This window comes from Doryrhamphus excisus, linkage group LG23 (assembly GCF_037039965.1).
Source record: "Doryrhamphus excisus strain RoL-2023G ecotype Guam linkage group LG23, RoL_Dexc_Guam_v1.1, whole genome shotgun sequence".
Taxonomy (NCBI): domain Eukaryota; kingdom Metazoa; phylum Chordata; class Actinopteri; order Syngnathiformes; family Syngnathidae; genus Doryrhamphus; species Doryrhamphus excisus.
Genome location: NC_136379.1, coordinates 582,422 through 596,592, shown reverse-complemented (window position 1 = coordinate 596,592; position 14,171 = coordinate 582,422). Strand labels below are relative to the sequence as shown.

The window sequence follows — 14,171 nt, the reverse complement described above, 5'->3', positions numbered from 1 at the left end:
TTAATATATTCTTCTTCCTTGATGAAGCTAAAGTAAGAAAGAAAGAAAAAGCAAAAGACAAGCACAGAGTAAATCATTTGATGCTTACTGGATTTGCAGTTGTGCACCACTGTGGAGGCGTATTTTTCAAGCACCGACAAAATAGCCCAAATCTTGTCTAAGCACACAAATGAAATACCAAGTGTGAAGTCCTCCAAAGTTTTTTTACAACACGTGTGCCTGCATGGTCCCAGGAGATGGAGAGAAAGGGAGCCAGCACTCCCAGATGATTATTGTTAGGTGTCTCACCTGGAAGGCTTATTCTCTTCAGGAAGAAATCCAGGCCGATGGTTTGTTTGTACTGCTTCCCAAAGGCCTCCTGAGCAAACCTGGTGGCGAGTGACGTCTGGAACAACAGGGGCAAAAGGGGAGAGACACCGCAGGGAGTCAGCAGGGAGCACCGACATGTCACTGGAAGACGTTAAGTTCTTTTAAAAAAAAAAAAAAGGAAAAGAAAAGAAAAAAGAAGCTGTCTGCAATGCCATGAAAGACGGATTTTTATTCATGCGTGCATAATAAGTTGTTCTTTAACGTGTGTCCAAGCCCTCTGAAAAGTATTGGCAAAACAAAATAAGTTGTTTTTGTATAATCCAGTACAATAACAAACAAACGGCAATGCCAACATGGAGGTAATCGCATAATAAGATTTAGAAAATGGATCACCGCATTATTTTTTATGGAAATTGTTTGGAAATGAGAACGACTTGGAAGTCAACCAATGCCATGAAATAAACTGTGTTTTCATTTTCAAAGTTCCACTGTTGCGAAGCACCTGGCACATTACCTATCACCATGGATTCCGTGATGTGGAATGAGATCGAGAGCTCGGTGAACTTGGACTCTCTGGCTTGTTATGTTAATTTAGCCTATTCAGTATATCAGCATATATACTATACTATACAAGTATGTTTTTTTAATCTGTTGTGTAGCGGATAACTGTTGATGTTATACACCTTTTATTAGAGCTCTCTAGACATGACATAACACCCCTATAATCACCTTTATAGCTACTTTATTGGGTAAAATAAGTGCAATCAAAAACAATAAGCCATTTAAGGCATAAATAAGATTCGTGTTTATGGAAATGATGTTGGGGATTCAGAGTTCAGTTTTGGCTGGAATAAGTACGGCCACAAGAGTAGCCCGTGTTATTATTATTATTATTATTATTATATTATTAAAGAACCAGATTATGGAGGATTATGTCTCACACCTGGAGGTCCACTGAAACAGCTGTCCCCTAAACGTGGGCAGTGGAGGAAAACTGATGGATGGATATTATTATGTTATTATATAGTGCCTGTTATGGGATGAATAATTATAAAATAATAAAAGCATGTAGTGGGTGATCAACTTTGGTGAGTCTTACTACTGACACCTAGTGGCCAGTGTACAGTACTTCATCAATGTTTTGTATTGCCTTAAACTACATTTTTATTTTTGTTACTTTAGAACATTTTTATGCTTGTAATTTCTTTATTTATGCCAAGAATAAGTCACAATTGCTTAAATATGCTTTTTTTTTTTTACTAATAATAGACCATAGTCACTGTGATTGGCTGGCCACCAGTCCAGGGTCTAGCCCGCCTCTCGCCCAAAGTCAGCTGGGATAGCCTCCAGCATACGTGCGACCCTCGTGAGGATAAGCGGCATAGAAAATGGATGGATGGAGGCCATAATCAACCATGAAAGAGCGCTCATTCATTCATTCATTCATTTTTGAAAAAGTGCAACGTAGAAAGGGACCACTGTAATGTAGTATTTCCTTCATAGTAAAAACAATCTACAATCTATAGTGCTTTTCACTAAAAAGTGATGTCAGCGTCACGCTCCATTTACCAACCTTTTTAGGATATTTCATTCCCTAATATTTTCCTTAAAAACCACCATTTATGTGTCATTTATCATATCAAGTCATCTTTCGCAGTGTATCTACTATGCATCAATAAGAAAGCCGCAATGTGGCATCCACTTTATTATTACAAATTCATTTGACAGACTTAAAATAAAGTCAACCTTTGAAGGGGACGGATGGAAGGGCGAATGACAAAAACAGGTGTGGATATGCACGCACGTGTCATGTCTCCAGACCAAATAATTGCCACAAATTAGGAAACCTCCATCACTGTCACCGTTGAGAGAAGGAAGAAAATAGCGCGTCCACGGGGGGACGAGAGAGACGGCTCGGCGTTGACGCGCCAACTTTAATTCATTTTGATGGATGTGCGGCGGTGGGAAAACAGGAAGCATTGAATGTCTATTAGCTGGCCTCAACGTCAGCGCCGCAACACCTGAGGACCCGTGTGGCGAGGAGCGAAATATATTTTCAAGGTGTTTCTAATATGGACTAAAAAATCTAATAATAAACATACAATGAAGACGGTAACAATGAAAGCACAAACTGCAGACAAGACGACAATAAATGCTAATATTTATACAGGTTTTACATGTTTGCATGTAAAAATGTGGTCATTTTCTCCAATTCATCTTCCTGGAAGTTCACTGACCTCCAGACATTCTCAATCTCAGCTCGTTGCGGCCTCAAGGGTGACGGCAACAAGGAGAAATGGGCTCATTTAGGTAGCCCAAACAATCAGTGGCAACACGGGAATAACAAGCTTGGACAGCAAAAATGAATCCCACATGCTCATGCTGGCCTGCTCGGACTTCTGACATTTGTCTTGGCGTTCCCGGTAGCTTGGCTCTCCCCTTTTAACGCGGCCGTCCCTTTGTATTTTTTTTTCCTCCTAGCGTACAATTGGAACAAGGAATGGTGTAATCCTGACACTCCACCAGAGAACAGCACAGGGTCACCAGTGATACCAATGCCGGGAAATAGAAGGGGGAAGTTCTTTTGAAATAAGAAACTTCGGGAGGGAAGGGAAGAAAACACAGCGAGACAATCATATGATGCAACTCATACAATGTTCTCTTCACTATCAGGAGATAATAGCGCATATTTTATGTAGAGTAGCTTACAAATGTGGTTTTGCATTGTCGCTACAATATATCCTATCAGTACCCCGCCTCTCGTCAGAAGACAGCTGGGATAGGCTCCAGCACCCCCCGCGACCCTCGTGAGGATAAGCGATAGAAAATGAATGAATGTTATTATTATTATTTATTATTATACAGGGGCCAGGCAACGACATTTCATTGGCAATTTCACTGCTGTGTTATTGTGCAATGACAATAAAGGAAGTGTATCTATCTACGTATCTATATTATATTTGTGTCTGCATCAATAAACTTTGATTATTTTAAGTCAAAGCTGCAAATGTTGGTTTTGCTTACTGCTCGCACTTTTGGGCACCATTCAGGAACACTGACCCATACACAAGAGTGGCAAGATAACTGCGTCTTTACCAGGGTGACGGTCTGCAGCTGCATGAATGCTTCCCACACCAGGGAGCTGCGGTCCACTGAGAAAAAACATGAATTCCAACATGTACTCTATGACATCCTGAAGCAGAAAGCAGTTTTCCAACATGACAAAGATCCCAAAAACACCTCCGGAATGCCAATTGAAGGTGATAGAGTGGTCAGGTAGCACCTGTGAAGTATCCTCAAGCACAAGAAAGGACAGTGGAGGAGTGTAAGGAATCTAACATCCATAGCTGGAAGAGGATTCCAGTAATAACAACCTGTGCAGCTACTGTCAATTCCATGCCCAGTGGGATTAAAGCAGTGGGAGATGATGGTGATGATGGTGCTCACACTAAATACTCATATACTCGCTTATATGAGATACTACATGACGCCATACTACAATTAAAGCTTGCTGCAGAAAAGCAAAGATTTTGGAAAAACCAGAGTAATCAAGCGGAAAACTAGACTTGTGTGTAAGATATTTACAAAAACATCTCGCCGTCCCACATCTTTGCTATATTTTCTGAATGGGCCAAGCCAAAAATACCGCGGGAGAATGGCCTCCAAAATAAACCGATTGCATTGCAATTTTCAGGGGCAAATTGACATTAATAAGGGGCAGATTGGTGGGGGGGCGTTCAAGTTGTCAGTCAGCGGGGTTGACTTAAAATCCGGGCGTAGGGAGAGGGGAGGGTGGGTGTTTTTTATCCCCAACGCACAAGCTGGTAAGTCAGCGATGAGCTGACACCTGGCAACAGTGTGTGTGTGTGTGTGTGTGTTATTAATGTAGCATATCTGCTGTGTGTGTGTGTGTGTTCTCAATGCCACATCACCTCCTTACTTTACACTTTACCGTAGAAGAAAAATAACAAGAAAAACTTATTCAGAATGAGAACATTTGTTTTTCTCTTTGGGTGGCAGGTTTATACAGCTTCATTCGTTTTGGACATAACACAAGACTTTAGCTCAGAAAGAACCTAAACAATAAACATTTTTTTTTCTATTTGGCTTTTCCTTACGCCACCACAGAGATGTACTGCTGAGGAAAGGTGTAATGATAACCAGATAAGGAAGTTATAGTGATGTAGGAAAGTGGAATACAGTACATACTGTATCCTAAAGAATCATAATTGACCTATTTTGCAGAATCGTGCAACACTCACAACAATAATAAAAATAGATTGGTTTCAATATTTGCCTGTGCAGTTTATAAACTATTTTTTTTATATTCAGTTGCTGTGCACGACTATACGACTGCAAAATAGTAGTCGTTAGTAAAATATATTACATTTAGCTCAATGTGAATCAATCTTTATATAAACACAATATGGATCAGTTGTTTTAATTAGCTCAACAACAAGCAACACAACTAAAACGTGATGCGTTTAACTGCTGTCAGTAAACAGCAGCATCGCCACTTCTCGAGGCTAAAGCACAATTGTGCTTGTTAGCTAATGGCTATTTAGCATCGCCTGTCGCCATGGTGACCTGAAGATACACCGCAGCTTCAGGAACAGCGCCACATGAAGCTTAATGCACACTTGAATGTCGTAATAAAGATAACAATGTCATGTTTATGCTATGTGGGTACTTTTAAACGTTAAAGTGTATCATTGCTGCGTTTGGATGTTCGAAGCTAGCTAGTTTGCATATGCGTGCCAGTCCTTTACCTTTCCACAAGCGCCGTCGCCGATGACAACAATTTTAAGCTGTCGGTCCTGGCTCTCCTCCTCCGAGTCCGACATGACGCCACTGACGGTGTTCGGCCAGTGTCTGCTTCAGACCTTCTCACTCCACGCGAAATACGGAGGATTAAAATGAAGCTAGCAGGCTAATAACCACAGACGGATTAGCACAGCGTCGAGTAACAAACGGGCGCCATTTTGACTGTACCAAGTCTGCCACTCTGGTTATGTCCGTCAAACAAACACTAATACCGACTTTTAAAATATTTGCTGTCATAAACAAACTATAATAACATATTAAAAGACGCACTAGAGCCGCCTTAAATACATTTATCGTCACAGCTGTATGGAAGCACCCCCAGCGGATCACAGTCAGCTGAATGGTTGCATCCGGTGTGACGCATGCCCCGTTGTCATGCCAACAACCGGAAACATGAGCAAAATGCAACAAATCAAGGTGTAAAGGTGATGTTTTCTGAGGTGCAGCACATTTTTTTATATTTTATAATTGATCACAGACACCAAATTAATATTGTTGAATGTTTTTGACATGCTTTATTTTTCATGGAGATTTTCAGGTCACTGCAAATGCCTCACTATTAGCTACAGCTAGCATGGAAGTGATGTAATAGTAAACACATGCACAAACAAAATGTAGCTTATTGTGTAACCCCAACAAAAGACACATATGTAAAATCTATCCATCCATTTCTTATAGCGCTTGTCCTCATTAGGTTCACAGGTGAGCTGGAGCCTACCCCAGCTGACTTTTTGGTTACGAGGGGTGGGGTTACTCCCTAGAATGGTCGCCAGTCAGTCACAGGATTCTTGTTAATGCCCTCAAAAATGGTTTGGACATGCTTGATGCCAGTGTTTCCAGGAGGCGAGTGGGAATGTCGATCCAGGTGGTGAAGATGGCTTCACTGTGGATTTTAGATTTAGATCAGGAGAACGCACATAGTGGTCTAACATAGTGATGTCATTCCTCCGGAAGAAGTCCTTTATCAAGCGGGTATGTTGTTGTCCTGTTGAACGAGGGCCTTCAGTCATAAGGGATGCCCACTTTAACATCTCCACATAGCCAGCTGACTTTTGACGCCCCTGCACAACTTGATGGCGTCCAGGACATCAGTAGGCATCTCTTTGGCAAGACATCAGAACCATCAAGGTTACATTGTTCCTCATCAGAGAATATAATCTTCGTCCACCTTTCAATGTCCCATGTTTGGTGCTGTTGCGCAAATTCCCAACATGCAATTTTGTGCCGTTTTTGTTTTTACCAATCCGACTGCATTCAAAGAGAGAAAGCTTTTTTTGACTTTGCCATCACGGAATCATGACAGTGTGAATACTATCCATGCATCCATTTTCTATGCTGCTTTCCCTCATTAGGGTATGCTGGAGCCTATCCCGGTTGACTTGAAATGACATTAAATGCACATTTTTCCAGGAGTTTCCAGGACTTTTAAAGGCTGTCATCTTTGAAAACTTGACAGGTTTTGTATAAAATACATAAAATGAATACACTCGTCAATCACTATGTTTAGCTACTTAATGTGGACATAGTAAAAATATGACTGAAATTCCTATCGTTAAATATGTTTTGTTTTTTTGAGAATAATAATTATTAAGCTGGGCAGCTTGAATGAATGCAAGTAGGTGACAAAACTAATGTCATGTAACTCTTTGTCTGCAAATGGGATCATTTCCTATGCAGCCATGTTTAATGCTTGAGGAGGAATCTACAACTGCACCAACCGCTGCTATGAGGGTATCATATGATTGACAGCTTCCTAATACCTTACCAGGCACTTTTAAATGATTATTAGTATTTCATGTTGAAAGACAGTAAATATAGGGGAATTTGGTTTTAAATGGTACATGACAACAAGCTACAGACACTCAGCGGGCACTTTACTAGGTATACATGCAATTAGATCCAATGCAAGGAAATGGAACAAAAAGGCTGCCTTTGCTATGTGTCTGATTGGACCAGCTAAGGCTATCAAATCCAAGAACAAACAGCTTTTAAATGAAAAGTTTTATTATTAAGAGTGGGAAAACATCCAAACCTACATGGCCCTGTGTGAAAAAGTTATTCACCCCCTGTTGCTTGATCAGCATGGAAAAGGTTCTAAAGTGTTGGGACTCCAGCAAACCACAGTGAGAGCCATTAAAGACCCCACAACAACATCCTACAAACCGCAAGCCTTACTTGCCTTCGTTAAGGTCAGTGTTCATGACTCCACCATAAGACGCTGGGTAAAAACAGCCTGCATGGCAGAGTTCCAAGACCAAAACCACCGTTTAACAAAGAGAACATAAGGCTTGTCTCAATTTTGGTAGAAAATATCTTGATTATCCGCAAGACCATTGTGGAAATACTATAAAATACTCTCAACTGTACATTATACCAACAGTAAAATAAGGTGGTGGTAGTGTGATGGTCTGTTGCTGTTTTGCTTCTTCGGGACCTGGAAGACTTGCTGTGATAAATGGAACCATGAATTCTGAATGTCCAACCATCTGTTGGTGACCTCAAGCCGAAACCAACTTAGGTTCTGCAACAGGTCAAGGATCCGAAACACACCAGCAAGTCCACCTCTGAAGACTCTGGAGTGGCCTAGTCCAAGTCCTGACCTGAATCCTATTAAGATGCTGTGGTAGGACCTTAAAAAGACGCTTCATGATGAAAACCATCCAAGGTGGATGAATGACAACAATTCTGCAAAGATGAGTGGACCAAAATTCCTCCTCAGCGCTGTAAGAGACTCATTGCAAGTTATCATAAATGCTTGATTGCAGTTGTTGCTGCTAAGGGAGGCCCAACCAGTCATTAGGTTCAGGGAACAATCACATAGGGTTATATATAGTTATATATAGTTTCACATAGGACCATGCAGGTTTGGATTTTTTGTCCCTTAATAATAAAAAGTTACATTTAAAAAACTGCATTTTGTGTGGAGATGTGTTGTCATTGGCTAATATTTAGATTTGTTTGATGAGCTGAAACATTGAAATGTTTTATTGAGATGTACCTGTACAGCCTAAAGATGGACTTCTTTCAATTAAAAAAATATTGATTTGAAATGATATTGAAATTTTGAATTGAATTCACTGAAAATGAATAAAAAGAAGTGAAATAATTAGAAAAAAACAATATATATATATAATCATCATTTAAATGAATAAAAAAGTGAAATAATTACTTAAAAAATAATATATATCATCATTTAAATGAATAGAACAAGTGAAATATTATTTTAAAAATAATATATATATAATCATCATTTAAATGAATAAAAAAGTGAAATAATTATTTAAAAAATAATATATATATTATTTTTTAAATAATTATTTCACATATTTATTCAATAATGTATGTATATAAAATCATCATTTAAATGAATAAAAACATGAAATAATTATTTAAAAAATAATATATGTATATTATTTTTTTAATATCTCACTTATTTCTTCAATAATATATATATATATTATTTTTTAAATAATCATTTCACTTATTTCTTCAATAGTGTATATATATTTTTTAAATAATTATTTCACTTTTTCTAGTCATTTAAATTATATATATATATATTGTTAATAATTATTTCACTTTTTTTATTCATTTAAAGCATTTTTATGTCGTGCATATCCATGCTTGTGCAGCTGTATTTTTTTCATTTTTAAATTAAATCCTGTAAATAAAACTCCACCCACAGAAATGACAGATTTTTTCCACTTTTTAGATGCTTTTTAATTCATTTTTTGTCCTTTTGTATTATGCCAATTAAATCCTGACAACAAAGTAGCACCCCAATGTAATAAAGTATAATGCCTGATATGTTTTAATATTCTTTTACCCATCCAAAAAACACACACACACCAAAAAAAGCACACATTACATGTAAATGAAAGAGGCATATTCCTTGCTGCCAATAACACCACCAATTGTGTGTTTTCTTCTTTTGCTTTCATGTAAATGCTCCCAAATAAAAAGTGCTGAAATATCTTACCTTTACACGACACAGTGAGAGAAGGGGGGGGGGGGGGGCTGCAACAATAAAGACAAAAATCAATCACTGCAGAGGTAGGATGTAATTAGACTGGATGGGGTCACAATTAAGCGTCCAATGAGAGGCCTCAGGGGTCCTTAATTGACTTGTTTGGTCAAAAAGTCACTTGATGGGTTTGGAGTGTCGGAATGAAAATGAAAATAAATACAGTCGGCCGTGTCTTCACTGATTGGCCGCACATGAGAGTGTCCAGGCAGGGAGGCAGTAGGCGTACGGGTAGTAGTAGGACGGCTGCAGGGAGAGCAGCGGGGGCCGCAGCACCTCCCCCGGGTTGTACTGTCTCTGGTCGTCCCGCACCAGCACCTTCACCGCCACCTTCTTGGCCGCCGGCGTGGACGCCATCAGGTCCGCCGCCATTTGCCGACGTTTGGTCTTGTAGCGCCGGTTCTGGAACCAGATCTTGACCTGAGTCTCTGTCAGCTTCAGGGAGGCGGCCAGGTCGGCCCGCTCGGGACCGGAAAGGTACCGTTGGTGGTTGAAACGACGCTCCAGCTCGAAGACTTGGGCGTGGGAAAAGGCCGCCCTGGAGCGCTTCTTCCTTTGCTTGGGCTGGTCAGCACTTTTGTCGTCCTGGGTGCTCGAATCTGCAACATGTAGTCCCTTATTAACATATCCCATAAATACATATACAATAATATTACTCTACATAAACATACTATACATGCTAGTCAATGTATGTTTCACATTTTTTGACAGACTCAAACCAAAACAAAAATACTAAAAAACGAATATGAAAATATTACAAATACAAATGAATGGTCAAAACATTAAAATGTAGCATCCCAGTCAAAGGTTTGGACCCACTTTCCCATGCTTTTGAATGAAAGCGCATGCCAAAACTTTTTTGTGGTGCAGTATACTCTATATATTGATGTGGTGACCTACATATATGATACATATGTAAGTATGATGATGCATATGTACGTATGTATGTAGTATTTTGGTATAGGTTTGGGTGTTATTTGGATGTTCAGGGAAAGCAAACATGGACGTTGCTCTATAAAGTGTTTTTTCCAACAGGTGTTAGCCATTTATTGGCCGCTTTATGGAGCAAGTTTCACTTTTTGTCCAGCTCAGCATCCAAAAACACACACAAACTAAAACCAAAATAGAAAAAAGTATAAAAAATACAGTCATAAAATGGTACACCAGCAAACCGGTCGGTTTTGATACACTTTCTAATTCTTTTGAATGAGGATGTGGGTCCAAACCTTTGCCTGTTAAGATCTGTTAAGGTAATATGTATTTTATTTGTATTCTTAACATTTATTCATCTTTCTTTGTTATTTGGGTCAAGTCTGGGTCCATCTTGGATGTTGACCTCTGGAAAAATGGGTACATTTCTCCGTAGAGAGTAAGTTGAACTGCAAGGGATGTATCATTTTTAATTATTACTTTTGGAACTGTTTCAAAATGTTTTTTCCAAGATGTTTTATCAAAGCAGACATGAATGTATTATGACTTCTTACACTTTTATTCCAACTCAGCATCCTTAATAGACCCAAACTTGTACCTCGATGCTTAAAAAATATGTATACAAATAGAAAAAATATGAAAAAATACAAATGGATGAAAAAAAAAAAACATATGGCCAGCGCTAATAAAAATCACAAGTTGATAGTCTATAAAATATGACAGCCCATTAAACAGTGAAGACTATTTAGTTTATATCATTATGTACATATTTTTTAATTGCTTTGAATTGTGTTTTTGTGTATCGTGTGTATGTATTATTGCCATATTTTATCCTAACTATCTATCCGAACAGAAAGATGACACGGGCATTCGCATTTGTTTTTCCAGCTCAGAATCCAGACTACAACTTATACCAAAACATTAAAAAAATATACATCATTACATCAGAATAGGGTACATATAATAGTACAAATAATCCAATAGTACCACAATGCTGATCAGACATTTAAGGTGTGTATACTGATGCTTTATTTTACATGTTGACATGTATTTTAAGATTTTGGTGTTAGTATTTTTTTCTTATTAATACCCCATATAGCACTCATTTTAGCCATCAAGTTGGATTTTGCACATTTTCTGTTAAATTGTTGTATATTTTGGCTTGTTGGCAATAATATAGTCATACATCAGAGTTTGTTTTTTTAAACACCCATAGAAGAATATTTTGCATTCTAAGAAATATATTGCCATATGCAAGCTTTAAGATATTGAATAAATTATTTATTCATGCTTTATATGTATAGTTGAAATGATCACCAAGTTAGGTTTTTTATAGTTAAAAAAAGACATTTACATTTTGTCCAATTTTTGCTTATAATATGGTTATATACGGTATAGTTTAAAAAGTGCATGCATTCACCCCTATTGAATTCTTAAATAAGATGCATTAAAAGTGATATATATTTAAATAAACAAGGTTTGGGGTAGTTTGTCATTAATTTTATTATCATTTAATGCCTCATATGCTGTATATATTTTAAACACCACCAAGTTGGGTTGTTGCTTTAAAATGCTTGAAAATACACAAAAAAAAGCAAACATTTTGATTTCTGCAGTTTTTTTTCATTTAAAATCAGATATAATGTAATCGTGTATTGGTAGAAAATGCATGCTGTTTTTTTTTCATGTTAAATATGCATATACTAGATTGCACGTGCATTCAGACATCTAAGAAAATTGATTTAAAAGTGCACTGGATGAAAAAAAACATCATTTTATTGACTTATATATTATGTAAGGTCATTTTTCAATATGGTTTTCATTAGAGCTGACAATATGGAGGAGATAAGGGATCAAAGTTTGCCATAAAGTGCATAAATATGGCGCTAATGTGTACATCAAAGTGCACAACTATGCAAAAACAAGCGTATTCTTGCTCTTACCTGCAGCATTGTTGGTCTCACAGTCACTCTTGGTGTGGTCCACAGCTGCGGATTCATGGTCCGTCTCCTCCGGGACGTCCGACACGGTTTCGGCGTCCTTCTCCGGCTGTCCCCCCCGGGGAACCTTGGCGTCGTTGTCGTCGCTGAGCCCGGAGTCCGAGTCGTAGCTCTTCCCGGGAGGAGAGTCCGCAGCACCGCCTCCTCTTCGGGAGTCCCCGCCGAATATGTTCCAGCACGTCGTCTTGGAGAAGACGTCCAAATCCTGCAAGGGTCTGCCGTTGTCCTTCTTGTCCAGGATGGCCTGGATGGAGAAGGGCATGAGGGAGTTGCCTCGCACGGCCATGTTCGAACGTTTTTAAGAAAAAGGTAATCTTGCAGTTAAAAAAAAAAGTTTAAAGCGATAAAGCAGCGACGGTCATCAGATCATCCTCACGGCCGAACTTGGAGTTCCAGAGTGCCGCTTTCTGGCTCGCATTCCCGCGGGAGAGAAGCCGTGGGAAGTCGCCTTTACGTCCGCATGAGAGATGCTGTTCCTCCGCATAGCTGTGCCATCAACCACAGCGACGTCGCACTCCGAACTACGCTCCTTTTCACCAAACTTTTTCTCTTTTTTTCTATCCACCATCAGTCCTGCCTCACCTGTGATTGACAGCCTCCTCCCAGCGCCGCCTCCTATTGGTCGCGAGAGGAGCGGCAAGCCACTTCCGGACTGGAGACGGCTTTCACGATAAGAGGACAAAACCGAACGCGGAAACGACGTGAGTTTGGCATCGCTTATTGTTTTCACATTATATACATAATTTATAGCCATTCTATTCTATATTTCATCTTCATTTACAAAGTTTTTTGATTTTTATTTTGTTTAAACCTACCCCACCATCGTTTGCAACAACATTTCCCATGTTCAGTCCAGTACTTGAAGGCAGCAACCAACCCACTCGCTTAAATTGTGTGTTTTGGGTTTGAATTTGGTGTTGAAAATTCAACTTTTTACCATCTTTCTTTCCTCAAATGTTTTATTTGACTCGAAAAATACTTGGACATGCTATAGGATTAGAGAAAATTTGGACTGGTGCTGTGCATATATTAATAGTGTACATGTATCACGCTAATTAGTACAATACATGTAAAAAATTGCATTTCCACCCACTAAATAAACAAGGGATTGAATTTAAAATTGAAGTGTTCATAATCATCTGTATTTTTGTTTTTAATTTTTGGAACTGTTTTCTTAGTTTGTTATTATATAACTATTTCTTTATGAGATGAAGCACTTAATTTTAGGATTTTAATTTGTAGCATATTATGCGGTGTGTATGACATCCTTACTCATTTGCCAATAGAAATCCTAATCGATCATTTAAGACTACATATTAACGCATGGAAAACACGTTGTTTTAGAATTCTGTGGAGCGTAGGCCTAGATATTTATATACAGCAAATTGTCATCAGTACATCATCATAATAATTAATTTCATTTGTAGGATAATAAAAACGTTAAGGTGCCACATTGTTCCAATAAAAGGGAGTTTGTGGGGACTTTAAGGCACGTGCCATATTATTATCTTAGTCTGTAAAATGGCAAGAACAATAATAATTATCTTGTTAGGTTCATTATTAATACATATTGTAAAGTGTATAGAATAGTTATCTGCTTGATGTATTGCAGTGTGATTATTGTATTATTGTATCCGTGTCCTGTTGTCTATCAATAGCAGTTAGCTAAATTGTTTTCATGAAATGTATCGTAAAAAATCACCGCCGACAGGTACTGCACGTGCGCTTTTTTCGATGTATGTACGTATTGTTTGGAATGTATTATTTCAATTCTAACACAAAAAACAACAACTTCATGTTATTTGGATAATTTTAAGATGAACGGTAAGTAAAGAAGTTGCTTTTGTTGCATTTTTTGTTTGCGGATATTTAGACCTTGCACGCGCAGGGGTGAATGATGGACTCCATTGTAGCCATAGCAAGGAAATACATCGTATTAATAATTATTAATAATAATAATGAATAGTGATGAGCCGTTTTGTTACTTAAATAAAACCAGAGTGGTGGGGGCAGGGGAGGGGGGAGCAGAACAAACCTCAGTTTACCTTCTTAAGCTGCACGAGCTTCTCTTGGGTGTAATCATG

At 38.4% G+C, this 14,171-nt stretch overlaps 2 protein-coding genes across 3 annotated transcripts in view; both read right to left on the bottom strand.

Moving 5' to 3' along the window:
* rab28 (RAB28, member RAS oncogene family) overlaps nt 1-5,474 on the bottom strand; it is a 39,243-nt gene extending 33,769 nt beyond the window's left edge. Inside the window, exons 1-2 of one of the 2 annotated variants that reach the window (XM_058075021.2) lie at nt 5,079-5,474; nt 289-385 (exon numbers count right to left, since the gene is read on the bottom strand). In XM_058075021.2, the coding sequence (XP_057931004.2) occupies nt 289-385; nt 5,079-5,153 (172 nt within the window). In that variant the 5' untranslated portion in view covers nt 5,154-5,474. The remainder of the gene's footprint in view (nt 1-288; nt 386-5,078) is intronic. The other variant, XM_058075022.2, reaches the window with a different exon arrangement.
* A 3,398-nt stretch (nt 5,475-8,872) lies between these two features.
* On the bottom strand, nt 8,873-12,618 carry nkx3-2 (NK3 homeobox 2). The gene is made up of 2 exons (XM_058075752.2): nt 12,031-12,618; nt 8,873-9,756 (listed from the first exon to the last, which is right to left on the bottom strand). The coding sequence occupies exons 1-2, from the start codon at nt 12,371-12,373 to the stop codon at nt 9,335-9,337; spliced, it is 765 nt and encodes a 254-aa protein (XP_057931735.2). The 5' UTR covers nt 12,374-12,618; the 3' UTR covers nt 8,873-9,334.
* Between the last annotated feature and the right edge of the window lie 1,553 nt (nt 12,619-14,171).